Source organism: Mustela lutreola, chromosome 6 (assembly GCF_030435805.1).
Source record: "Mustela lutreola isolate mMusLut2 chromosome 6, mMusLut2.pri, whole genome shotgun sequence".
Taxonomy (NCBI): Eukaryota; Metazoa; Chordata; class Mammalia; order Carnivora; family Mustelidae; genus Mustela; species Mustela lutreola.
Genome location: NC_081295.1, coordinates 79470042 through 79484470, shown reverse-complemented (window position 1 = coordinate 79484470; position 14429 = coordinate 79470042). Strand labels below are relative to the sequence as shown.

At 33.5% G+C, this 14429-nt stretch overlaps 1 protein-coding gene across 5 annotated transcripts in view; it reads right to left on the bottom strand.

The window, feature by feature from the left end:
* Positions 1-14429, bottom strand: part of TBC1D32 (TBC1 domain family member 32) — a 248840-nt gene that overhangs the window by 47870 nt on the left and 186541 nt on the right. For all 5 annotated transcript variants that reach the window (XM_059177703.1, XM_059177706.1, XM_059177704.1 and 2 more), the window contains 2 exons: positions 12346-12471; positions 6311-6394 (listed from right to left, as the gene is read on the bottom strand). In XM_059177703.1, the coding sequence (XP_059033686.1) occupies positions 6311-6394; positions 12346-12471 (210 nt within the window). The remainder of the gene's footprint in view (positions 1-6310; positions 6395-12345; positions 12472-14429) is intronic.

Genomic DNA, 14429 nt, shown 5'->3' with positions numbered 1-14429 from the left:
TTTTATTAAAAGAGACACTTCAATTTTAAATTTGTGTTTGATACATGACAACTTGACAAACGGAAACAGATCTTTGACTACAAAAGTTCAGTGAAATAATCTTTTGTTATATACAATCTAGACTAAATACAACTTGTGAAGCAGTAATTAAAATCTTCAGAAACAAAACTGATGGGATAAAATAAATAAAATACAGTGATAAAAATGGATGTCTTCACTGGTAACCACTGAAATGTGCACATCTATGTGTAAGATACATAATAGGTGCTTAACAAACACTGAATGAATGAATACATAAATGCACAAATGAATGAACAAGAAGTTGCACTGCATACAAATGGAGCAAGTTGGAGATGGAAATAGGGACTTAAAAATATATTTTGTACATTGAAATTAAGTAATAAATGGACGATACAACTCCTACTCCCTGGAGTCACTATGAAAAGTATAACAAGTTGCTGATAAAAAGCCAAACAAACAATGACACCTGTACCATCATACTTACCCTACTTAATGTCTAATTTAATCAAAGCATTAACTATTTGAAATAACCAATCCATGTAATTGTAAATATAATGGTCTCAGAAGAAAATGAGTTGGAAAAATTGACTTAATATTGACTGAAATTGCTCACTCTAGTAATGCATTCTGTTCTATTTTTGGTTCGCAAAGCTAGCACAAAGAGCAGTAGAAGAAATGAAATATCTTCTGCCCGGCACTTGGATAATGGTGTGGAAAAAAATTAATTTTCAGAAGAGCAAAGAATTTCCCCACTGGAATACATTTCCATGGTTAGAAAAGCAGTTACTGCTTGGCTGTTTACTGATTCTTCTGAAGTCCTGCTGTAACTGCTCTAAAGTCAAAGAACTCTCACCACCCAAAGAAGTCAACCAGTCAGTACACTCTCTCCTACCTCCTTCCTTTCCCAGAGTTGGTTGGCAGATTCTGTTGCTTCTCTTTAAACACAGGGATATAGCTAGCTATCCACTTTATTGAACTCAAATGGACATAAAATTCAATTTCTTGTGGCCAAGTTACTGTAAGAGTGTCAGCCCCTAATTGGTATAGTCAGCGTTATTTAGAAGAAAGGATTTCTTTCCATGTCTTTGTTATTACCCTTTCCTGCAAGACTCCTCCTCTCCTACTTTTTGTTTTAGCCATACTAGCACCACTCCTCTTGCTGCAGTATTGCTTCTTCCTCTTGTCTTTCACAATGGTACTAGTCAACACTGGTTGTTCTTTCCACTAAACACCTATAACACTTGAAATAAAACCCCTCATTTGACAACAACCCAGTACAAATACTATACTTAAAGGCACACTGCCTGAAAATAAAGAAGCCAGCTGAAAAATGTCAGTTTTCTTTATTTTATTTTACTAGTTGTTGCTATTTATTTAATTCATCATTTTAGGTGGATGCAATATTTCCCCTACTTGAGGATATCGTAATTAATTCATATTATATACTTCCTTGCTATTATTAAGCATATTCACAAACATGCTCCATAAATGGAAGGTGGCAAAGAGCATATTTGCTGAATATCCAAAAAAAGTATATATATATATATATATATATTAAGTTTGAAAAGTATTTTAATAATCAAAAGGTGAAACAATACAAAATTTTCTGATTTCTTTCTAACTGCTTGATTAGCAACATAAAGATAAAACATTAAAAATATTTCCTACCTTTAAAGGAGTACTTAGTTTATCATTTAAAGAAGCAATTACATTAGGATAAAAAAATCCCCAATTCATTCCAGGGAAGTGAACCAACAAAAAATTAATATTGGTTAAGACTTGGAAAGATACTTATATAGATTTACAAACTGCAAATGTGCAGAACTTTGTTCATTCCTCTTTCTTTAAGGGGATAAACAGCTAAACTAATTTGATTTTTCCAGATCTGCAAATTTTATAATAGATTGGAATCCTGAGGGAACTAACAACAGATGGATGATTGTGTTATTCTAATTTCAGCTACCTTAGGGTTTAAGCAAGCTGTCACTTTTAAAAAGACAATCAATTTCTCATTTCAAGAAACATGAAAAAATATTGAATATATCCATCCAGCATTTTTTATATCAAAACATGGTTTTTATTTATTTAAAGTAAATACAGAGAAATTTTACAATAAGAAATCATTGTTTCACCAGCCTCCCCCGCCAAAAAAAAGGGGTGAAGGGTGAGGATATCTAAAGCCATGGGAAGAAAATGATATTAACAACAAGTTTACCATATCATAATAACATATATTATACAATCAAACAGGAAGTGACTTTATCTTTGGCTGTACTCTAAAATTCCAGTGGAGAGCTATTCAGTTAGAGACTTTAAAGACTTTAAATTCACATTTGGGGTTTATCTGCCTAGATAATACATTCAAAAGAGCCAACATCTGAGATCTCCCACATCATAATTTAGAAATTCTACAAAGGGCACTGAATATAATCACACTGAGCAATTAGTCTTTTTGAGTATTTAGATTATGTATACTACGTAATGTTAATTACAGATTATCTACAGAAAATTTGATACAACATAACAATGTGCCAAGGGGAGCTATAGAAATTGGAGATAATAGTGAAGACTAGGGAGATAACCCTCTGGGCCATGCAAATCTCCATAATTATCATTTCTTATTTCCTTTCATACTCATAGACTTGACCATTAATCTCTGTATCTCTTCATATACATTTTCAGGTTTATTCATAAAGTTATAATTTTCTTCACAAATGTTTTTCTTCAAAACTCTCCTCACAATCTCTGTTTTCTTTCCTCTGCTCATCAGTCTCTGGATTTTAAAAGTGATGATTATGCCTACTGCAAAGAGCAGTTATAGGGTTGAATAATATAATACACATTATGTACTTTGGCACACTATTTAACTCACAAGAGGTACTCAATAGGTATCAATTGCCTTCACCTACCTTAATCCCTATTTAATGCTACCTTACATTTTCTTCTCATTTCTTTGTTCTAATTTTCTTAAGTTCTCTTTTATCCCTTTGCCAAATTTGCATTAAAGGGGCTGTTAAATAATTAGGTATATGTTCATATGTATATTTGTAAATATCAATATATTTAGAATTATTACACAAATGTATTGGTGTGAATACAGATGCTGATGTTACAGTTTATATATTTAATTCAATAAATATATATATCAAATACTATACTGAAGGTACAAAGGAGTTTGAGACATAATGGAATAATTTGAACTAGCCACATACAATATAATAAATATCAAAATGCTAGTTTAAAGTGAATATAATGAGCAGAGAAGAGGAACATCTACTTCGGAGTAAGAGGGAAGTGATCATTTTAGCTGCAACTTTACAGTTAAATCATATGGGGGAAGAAAAGCTCATCTACAAGGAACAGGAGGAGAAAGTTTCAGTGGCATGAATGCAAAGGGGGCCTTTGATTAGTGGTAAGTAACAGGACCAGAAGGATAGGCTGGGCCAGACTGGAAGCATATATTTTTCTTTTTAAGGAAATATAATGTAGAGTGTCTAACTTGAATAAATATTTAAATGAGGATTTCTTCAGCAAACAGAGAAGTCATATTACCCTTATAAGAGGAACAATATCCCTTGATTATTTTCATAAGTCTCTGCTACTTCTCTACTTTACTGACCCTCATGCCTGGAGATTCACCTCTGGCAGATTTCAGTTCTGCACTCTAGTTCATCCTTTACACAGTCACTAAAATAATCTTCCTAAAGTACAGATGAGTCAAGTAAAGCTTCTGCTCAGAAATCTCAGAGGGTTTAATCTATTGCCTGTTAGAATTAAGACAAACTGATTGGCACTGTTTATAAAGTCCTCCCTCCTTCATTCTTTTAGGTCATCTTTCTTTTGTCAAATATTTCTTAACACTGTCATTCTAGTTGCAGAGGATGTGACAAATAAGACATAAAAACTATGCTACAAGAGTTTACTGTCACATGAAGAATTAGACATTAAGTCAGAATATGAGAAAGACATGACAGAGATGCATATTGGCTTTATATACTAAGCTGATGATTTAGCAATGTATATTTCCAGCCAACACCTTTCCCCTCAATTTCAGATTCAAATATCCAATGTATAAAAAATACATTCATTTAAATATATAACAAGTATCTATGAATTTTTTTAAAGATTTTATTTATTTATTTGACAGACAGAGATCACAAGTAAGCAGAGAGGCAGCCAGAGAGAGAGGGAGGAAAGCAGGCTCCCCACTGAGCAGAGAGCCCGATATGGGGCTCGATCCCAGGACCCTGAGATCACGACCCGAGCCGAAGGCAGAGGCTCAACCCACTGAGCCACCCAGGTGCCCCTAAATATATAACAAGTATCTAAAACATAACATAAAAGCAAGCTCTTCACTTCCTCTCTCCAACTTATTTTTTCCCCCATTCTTCTTCATCTCAGTGTATGATAATTTAATCTTTCCAGTGGCTTGGATCAATAACTTGGAGTCTTCTTTGATTCCCTCTTTTTCTCACATGCCATTGTCAATCTGTCACTCAATTCTGTTGGCTCGATCATCAGAATATACCCAGAATCTAAATACTATCTCCCACTGACATCCACATCCAAACCATTACCACTTTTCATGTGGATCTTAATAGCTTCCTACTTCATCTCCCTGCCTTAGCCTTCTTCCTCCCTTCAATCTTTGCTCAACATAGCTGCCACAGCAATCTTCTTGTAAAAATGCAAATCAGAGCCAGTGTGGCTATGTTCAAGACCCTGCAGTGACTTTCAAAAACCCTCTATCATCCTTCCTTCTCTGACTTCAATACCGACAATGCTTCTCGCATACTCATGTTCAGCCATACTTGTCTCTTTCCTGGTCAACAGCTGGAATTTCCTCTCCTGAAAACATCTACATATCTTTCTCCCAACTCTGCTAGTCTGAACACGATTTAATAATGTAACCCCCATCCCAAGCTAGCACTCCCTAGCCCTCTTTCCTGCTTGGCATTTCTCATTCGACACCATACTGTTTGATCTACTAAAGATTGTCTGTCTTCCCACAAGAAGGCAAGATCTTTTCCCTCTTTTGTTTATTGCTGTGTCTAAATGCTTATAAAAATTCTATATGCATTTCATAAATGAATGTGTCTTTGGGTGGGGGAAGGGAAAAGCTGGCAGTCCTGCTAATAGTTTAGTGTTCCTGAAAAATAAACAGAAGGCATGGAGAGAAAGACACTATGCCAGAGAGAAAGAAAAAGGGAAAAAATGTAAGGCTTTGGGTATCATGGAAAGAAGTTTAGATTTTATGCAGTGGTCCATGTGGATCTTCCAAGGGGTAGAGGAATGAGTAGGTCACATTTGTACTTCAAAGATCACTTTGAGATCAGCATAAAGAATACCTTTGAAAAGAAATCAGATTCTAATCAGCGACACCAGGAAAAGAGGCTGTTGTAATACCCTAGGCAAGAAGTAATGGTGGGGGGCACCTGGGTGGCTCAATGGGTTAAAGCTTCTGCCTTCAGCTCAGGTCATGATCGCAAGGTCCTGGGATCGAGCCCCACATTGGGCTCTCTGCTCAGCAGGGAGCCTGCTTCCCCCTCTCTCTCTGCCTGCCTCTCTGACTACTTGTGATCTCTGTCTGTCAAATAAATAAATAAAATCTTTAAAAAAAAAAAAAAAAGAAAGAATGGTGGCCTGAACAAAGAAGAGATCAATTAAGTAGATAAATTTGAGATCTATTAAGAACACAGAATTAACATAGTTTGGTAATTGAGAAGAAAATATGGACTTAGATCATTTTTCAGTTTCCAGTTTAGATGGACAGTAGATGACTGTATTGCCCACCAAAACAGATAATGTAGAAAAAGGTTATATGTTAATAAGGTATGATGAGGTGAGGGCCCTGCTGGACATTTCCAGTTTGAGGGTTTCTGTAGCACATCCAGGTGATGTTTACCTATTAAGCAGTGAAGCTTATAGTAGATCTCTGAATAGAAGATGTGAATTTTGAAGTTATCAATATATGATGTAGGTAAAATAGTACAAACAAACAAGATCCTAGAGGATAATGGATAGAATCAAAAGAGAGGAAGACACTGCCTTAATGAAAAACAACTTTTGATGGGTAGACAGGAAAAAAAGAGGTCAAAAGGAGTTATCAGGTTACAAGAAAACCCAACTATTTGCACAGAAGGTATTGAAAGATATTCACACTGTACAAAGCACAAAGTGAGACATTTTTAAGATGAGGAACCTTGTGGATATTTTTAATCTAATTAGCTCTATGAAATGTTATTTTTTAGATAATTGTTTTTCAAAATTCAAGATGCTCAAAACATACCTGTATATTCCACTGAGGGGAAGTAACATTCAGAGAGGTTTTCAGAGAGATGAAGCACAAATTTTTCAAGCAATTCCAGTAAAGCTGTAATAAACAAGAGAAAAATTAGGATATTAAAGGTCAAGAATAATACATGATAATGTATCTCTAAAGTCACAGACTAGTAGATAAAAGTCATCTGAACTTCTTCACAGTTACACTCTTAAGGGGGTCCAATTCAAAACACATACCACTTTAATATTCATAACAATGTTTCTCATGTAAATTAAATTTTAATTGCTTCACTGAGAACCTATTCAATGTAAAACTGGAAAAGAATCATCTGTTATCTTTAGATTCTCTAAGGATTACTTCAGAATTTGCTAAATGAGTTTGATAAAGAAAATCATCACTAATTAGGCTATAATATCTTATCATCATTATTCACACATACAAAAAATATTTTTCTTAACTCCAAGACCACAATCAAGGCATAACAACTCCCTTCCCTTTCAAGACCAGAACAGTATGATAGGTTTTATACACTTTGCAACTTTGTATCTGTTTGAGGCAACTGGATCGTAAGTAAACTTGTCAGTAGTTGGGTGGAGGGAAAGATGCAAAGGCAGAACACAGGATTTTTAGGGCAGTGACACTCTTTTCTATGACACAACAATGGTGGATAAATTTCTCCATTATAATTTTGTCAAAACTGATAGAATGTGCAAACACCAAGAGTGAACCTTAATGTAAACTATGGACTTTGGATGATAATGATGTGTCAATGTAGGTTTATTGATTGTAACAAGTGTATCACCTAATGTGAGATGTTTATAGTGGGGGAGGTTGTTCATGTGTAAAGCATAGAACATATATGGGAACTCTGTGTACTTTCTGCTCAATTATGCAAAATCTGAAATTGCTCTAAAGAATAGAGTTCATCAATTTAAAAAAAAGCTGGAAAAGATGCCTATCTATCAGTGAAACAATAAAGAACTGTGTCAAAAAAAAAAAGTAAGATTTTCTCTATTTGGTTTAGAAGGGACAATGATTCTTTCCTGGACTGGACTGATGCCATATAGATGATGCCACTATGACTGCATATATTACTCTCAAAATGTACACAATCAGTTGTATATATTTGCATATATTACTCTAAAATGTGTGTGTGTGTGTATATATATATCAAATATATATAAATATATTTGCATATATTACTCTCAAAATGTATATAATCAGTTGTATTACTCTCAAAATGTATATAAGTTGAATTATACTTAATATAGTATATAGTATATTATATTATAGTATATTATATTATAGTATATTATACTATATACTATATTATACTATATACTATATTATATAGTATATATATAGTATCCAGTAAAGAAATGTATCTATGAAGTAAATGATATGCATATGCAGAATATATATATTTTATATATTTTATTGACTGATATATATTAACTATATATTATATATAATATATAATACATATTATGCATAACATGTATTATATATAAATACATATGATCTATATAATGTAATACACATAAATTATATATATAATATGTATAATATAATATAATCTACAATAACTATATTAAATAATTGGACCCTTTTTCATATCCAAGTGCATTTTAAGCACATAAGTCATGAAGAAAATTAGTGTTGAACATGTAAAAAATGTAAAATCAAACAGGAATAACATGTGCTTTCCAACAATTGTAGCTCTGACAAGCTACATATCACAGTATTTTTTTTTCAAAGATTTTATTTATTTGCCAGAGAGAGAGAGAGAGAGAGAGAGCGAGCACAGGCAGGCAGAGAGGCAGCAGAGGCAGAGGGAGAAGCAGGCTCCCCGCCGAGCAAGGACTCGGGGGACTCGATCCCAAGATGCTGGGATCACGATCCGAGCCGAAGGCATCTGCTTAAACAACTGAGCCACCCAGGTGTCCCATACCACAGTATTTTAATGGCTTAAGACTAAAAAAAAAAAAAAAATTATTTACTGAACTCTATTCATATTCTGACTTCAAATTAAAATAAGTATTAAAAGGAATAAGAATATAGTAGTTGAGGGTCAGATAGGGCACCAGTATTGTCAATTATTTAAACTTAGAGTTGTTTAACTCTTCTATCTTCACATAGGGATAAATTCTCTCACTCACAGAAAAATCTTTCAAAGTTTTTAATCCACGAATCTATACATAAATAGCCCTTAGGTGAGAGCTTTCAACCTCCATGGGTTTGTTTATAAGTCATTTAATACAGAGAGAAAGAAATGAAACAAGATGAAACCGGAGAGGGAGACAGAACATAAGAGAGTTAATTTTAGGAAACAAACTTGAGGGTTGCTGGCAGGGGGGCAGGAATGAGGGGATAGAATAACGGGATGATGGACACTGGGGAGGGTATATGTTACGATGAGCACTGGGTATTATATAAGACTCGTGAATTACAGACCTATACCCTTGAAATAATACAGTATATGTTAATTAAGTGAATTTAAATAAAAAATATATAGTTTTTGAGATCACAATTTAAGAACATCTCAATGATTTTTAGAAAATCATTCTGAATTAAATATGACTAAAATGTGAGATAAACATTAGTAACAAAGGTTATATAAAAAGTTTACTTTAAATCGAAATATCCATTTAACATTATAATTATTCTCATTTTAGCACAACCATATGGTTGCTACATGCTATGCACTGAAATAAAGTACCTAAGTTAATAGGAAAGGTCACAGCATACTGCTAAGCAATTCTTTGAATCCTATGCCCAGAATCAGGTCTAGCCATCAGACAGATACCTAAACATACTTCAGTGAATTTGGAAAACTATCACATCTGTGGAGCTAAACACAATATGATTTGAAACTTAAGAGTTAACAGACTAATCACAGACTTTGCAAAGCACACTATTTTCTGGCAAATACTGACCTTGAAATGCCAAATTATGCTATTAGATACATACACTGGAGGCTTTTGGACAAACTACTTCCACACTGTCCTAGGCAAAAATTATATCACCAAACTATCTGGAGAAGGTCCTGGATTTCTACTGATTCCAATAGATTCATTTTGCCCAAGAACCCTATGAACTTCCAAATATTTTGAGGGATAGGTTATAATTATAGAATAATAACAAAAACTGATCTATATATGGTAGTTGAACCTGTGGCTAAAATCTCATTGGCACATCTAATTAATCACACATAAGTGTAGCCGAACTTGCATAATTCCTGGAGTGGCTATTTATCTCAGTATGACTAACCACTTGTCAATTCACTGAAAATTTCATCTATAATTCAAGGAAATTAGTTCATATCATGAAACATTTAACTTTAAACACAAATTATTTTTTAATATTATTGTCCAGAAAGTAAACGATAAAATACTTTTTTCTTAAAAAAATTTTAAAATATTTTTTGTTAAAATCTTCAGTGGATCTTTTTATTTCAAATGATAGACCTGGTATTTCTAGAAAGGCTTTTAGATTATAAGCCACCTCTTTTAAACATACTTATTCCATGGGGCTACAACACAGACTATGAAAACAAAATGTGTAAGACGTGTGTGTGTGTGTGTGTGTGTATACACATACTCACTACAAAGGGGCATGGGTTTATCTAATGAGGAAAAACTGAGGACAGATTATTCAGGGATACTTGGGTATAACTGCTTTCTCCCTTGGCACTGCTATCACAACAAAGCTGGTTCCAAAACTAAGATAGCACAGTGTTTGTAAACATGCAAAATTTCTCCTGGATTCATTCCTTTTTAATTCTTTATCTTTGATCATTTTAGCATATCATCAGATCATAAGATAATTACACTAGAGACCCAATTTTTTTCCCAATCAATCCATCTTGCATGTAACCACCAGAGGTTGTTCCTTGAACACTTGCTTATTCAAGAAGTAAATCATGGCCGTCATCTCCTTACCCCATGAAGTTAACACTATGCTCATTGGTTTCAGGCAGTTTACAATTTTACTGCACCCAACCATGTCCACTTTTTATACAAATTATTATGAGCATATTCAGATTATTTTTCTCAATGATCTCAAGTAGTTTACATTCACTTTCCTATACATTTTTTAAGAGGACTTCTTTTGTATAATTACAGAATATCATGAAGTTGTGAGGATAGTACAGAGATAGAGAACTTCCTGTATCCCTTCATTTAGGATAGGTCTGCAGTTGACAAATTATTCTTCTGAGAATATCTTGATTTTCTGTTCCTGAAGACTATCTTCAATGCATAGAGAATTCAAGTTAACAACAATTCTTTCTTTCAGCATATGAATGTCATGCCACTTCCTCTGTCCTCTGTCTTTTCTGGTGAGAAGTCCATGGCCAATGATACTGATTTTCCCCTGTAGGTATGTTGTTTCTCCTCTGCTTTCAAGATATTTTTGTCTTTAGTTTTTAGAAGTTTGACTATATTTCATCTTGGTGTGGATTTCTTTGGGCTTACCCTGTTTGTGGTTCTTGAATCCACAGATTTAGATTTAGGTTTCTTGATAAATTTGGAAAATTTTAAGCTATGTTTCTTCAAAGACATTTATAGTCCTAACCTCTTTCAAGGTCTCCAATGACACAAATGTTAGACCTTCTGTTATGGTTCCACAGGTCTCTGCAGCTCTATTAATTTTTTGTTTTGTTTTGTTTTTCAGTCTATTTCCTCTCTGCTGATATCTTCAAGTCACCAATTCTTCCCTCTATCCATTTTATTGTTGGACCAATACATTTAGCTTTTTATTTTGGTGATAGTATTTTCACTTCTAAAATTTCCTTTTGGATTTTATTTCTTTGCTGATTACTTTCTAATTTTAAATTTGTTGCAGGTGTGAGACTAATACATGGGTGGAGGGAAAGGTGGAAGTGTGGGCCTGTTAACACTGAGTGATAATGAAACTCCTTAACTTTCTAAGTCTCCTCTGCTATAATCCTAGCAAGGAGCAGCAAGGGTGTCCCATTACTGACAAGTAAGGAGGGAAGTCCAGGCTATGCCCAAGTCTTGCTAGCAGGATTTTCTGTGGTGTCTGGCTGGATTAAAGTGGTCACTTCCTACAAAAATGTGTCTTGATAGCTACCCCTTTCCTGGTCCTTTTGCTAGAGAGAGTAGGCATTTATTGACCCCCACCTTTTTATCCTGCATCTAATGGCATTCTTAATCACTCATTCTAGGATATAGGAGGCAAAAAGAAAATCTAGGGAATTCATCTCTGAGCTGCCCATAGATTATATCACTAGTCTCAGAAAATAGAATTTCTCCAACAACAAAATATAAACATTTTTATTTCTGACTTTTAATTTTATAACAAATGATATAAATATGAAAACTATAAAGCATGGCTAATGAAGTTGACAATTTTAGTTTTCAAAAAAATCTACCTTATATTTCCATTAGAACCTTTTTCTTTGATCTTTATTCAAAACAATGCTAATTTGTAAATGATAATTTTTAGAAAACAAATGCACATGTAAATACTTGAATATAAAATAATTTATTTGCTAGTTTAGGAAACAAAGCTATTCCCCCAAAATAAAATTTCAGTTTCCTTAGGAGTGACTAAATTTACTTGGCTAGATGTGGCAGAGTTTCAAAATATGTGTCAATTAAAAAGTCTATAAAGTTTCCAAAAATATAGCAGTATGGTATATTCAAGTAAAAGCTGGTGAAACCGAGCAAATACCTAGTTAAGGCAGATCAGTCTTTCAACTGATTTAAAAAAAAAAGGTTAGTAGTTTCTCAGATTTCAGTATTTTTTTGGCAGTTTTTATGCTGCCTATAATTTTATTGTCATTAAGGGGTGAAAGTCAGTGGGCCTCTTTTTTGCCTTCTCTCTGGCCCCCAGCTTCCCTGCATCTTAGATTGTAATTTTTGTTTTCTAGGATCATAAGTTTCTCAGAAGTCAATGGACTTCTGGGATCAGTATTATGTACTCCAGACATGTCAACACTGATCTTTAGGAAATACAGCTTTCATTAATACAATTTTCATAACAAAAATACCCCCAAAATTAAACAACATACTTACTACTTCCACTGATTATATCAGGTTTGGCCTTCATCATTTCGCAAAACTGTCTTCGGCAGTTTTCTATCCACTCAGTTTGTTTATCAGACATTTTGAAGCATAACAGAAGTTTGCCAAGATCATTGTCTAATAAGAAACATGGCATGTTATATTATTATAATGAGATGCTAGAAACACTGAAAAATAAGTATTAATGTTAAATATGTAAACAATTACAAATTCTAGAAATAGTATTTGGCTTTCAAAAGAAAATACATTTTTCTATAATTACATCTTATGCCATCAATTATACTTATAAAAAGCCTATAAAATGAATTCATTAAAAGCTCACAAAATGAATTGACTTATAACTATAATTCTTGAATGCTCTTCTCATATGAACATGATTCATTACTGATATCTGAAGTAACAGACATCAAATAACAGATGTGATAAATGTAACATTTCACTATATAGACTGACATGAATTATACTCATGCACATTCAGACACAATTTTATTCACTTCTTTAAACCAAAAAGAAAATATAAGTACAGAAAATTTCTAGTCAATTATTTAATTCCACTTCTTGCAAAAATTATACCAAAAATGAGTGGTGCTGAAAGAGTATCTATGGCTAAAATGTAACTTCTTGGGGCGCCTGGGTGGCTCAGTGGGTTAAAGCCACTGCCTTCGGCTCAGGTCATGATCCCGGGGTCCTGGGATCAAGCCCCACATTGGGTTCTCTGCTCAGCAGGGAGCCTGCTTCCTCCTCTCTCTCTCTCTGCCTGCCTCTGAGCCTACTTGGCATCTCTGTCTGTCAAATAAATAAATAAAACTTAAAAAAAAATAATTAAAAAATAAAATAAAATATAACTTCTTTCTAAGCAATTTAGAGAATACACAGCAACTTCCATCTACTTTTATTTTTCCACTTTAACTTTAATTTTATTCCCATGAGATTTTTCCATCTTCCATTTTAATATCATTCCCATGAAATTTTATATTAGAAAATATCTATAAATAATATATTAAAAAGGATGCAGGTGTCCTTTAAAAAGGGATATAGAAGCATACAGGTATAGGTAGTTACATAAACTCATACCTTTAAACACTTTCCTTGAAAGAGATTTTAGAATCAAAAAGGAAAAAGAGCCTTTTTAAAATAAAGGGTCGGGGACATCTGGGTGGTTTGGTTGGTTAAGCGGCTGCCTTCGGCTCAGGTCATGATCCCAGCGTCTTAGCATGGAGTCCCACATAGCGCTCCTTGCTCAGTGGGGAGCCTGCTTCTCCCTCTGCCTCTGCCTGCCACTGTCTGCCTGTACTCACTCTCTCTGACAAATAAATAAATAAATAAATAATCTTTAAAAAAATAATTAAAATAAAATAAAGAATCAAAGTCCTTATGCCCCTGCCCAGTGATATGTCTGGGAACACTAACACTACAGAATGTATCTGCCAAATCTCTCTTTCAGCTGATGAATCCTACCAGGAAGATAAGAGTGGTCAATGTAATATTAGGAGAGAGTTTCAATCACAGAGTCCTCATGGTTATGATATCTAAAATAATATGTTTAAGTATATAAATCATAATTTATTTAAATATGTCCCTATTTGACATGTAGGTCAGAAAGAAAAATAGCCACCTCTCATGAAAGCTACATAGTCTTTTATACAAACACGAGTATACAAATAAATATATTCAAACATATGCATACTCACACAAGTTACATATGACCCAGAACGAATTGTGTTATTGAAAGAATGTGTAATTCAGATATTCAGTTCTAATCTATTCTCTTTGAATATTAAGATCAAGTGATCCTGTAACATTTCATAAATAGCTTCAATCAGAAGCAATAACTAGAGAAAAATTAACATTATTAAGTCAAAGGAGAAAATTCTTCTTTTTAATAAAAACTCTCAAAACCTTTAACCTAAACCCAAGAAATACCAAAGCTGATAATTTTGTTGAAAATTATGTTATTAATAACAAAGTTATTATGTTAAATGCACCTCAATATGAATTAAGTAAAAGACTTAATTCAACAGCATTAAAGTAATTTTTTATAGTTTCTATTTAGAATATCTACATTACTTATTTTC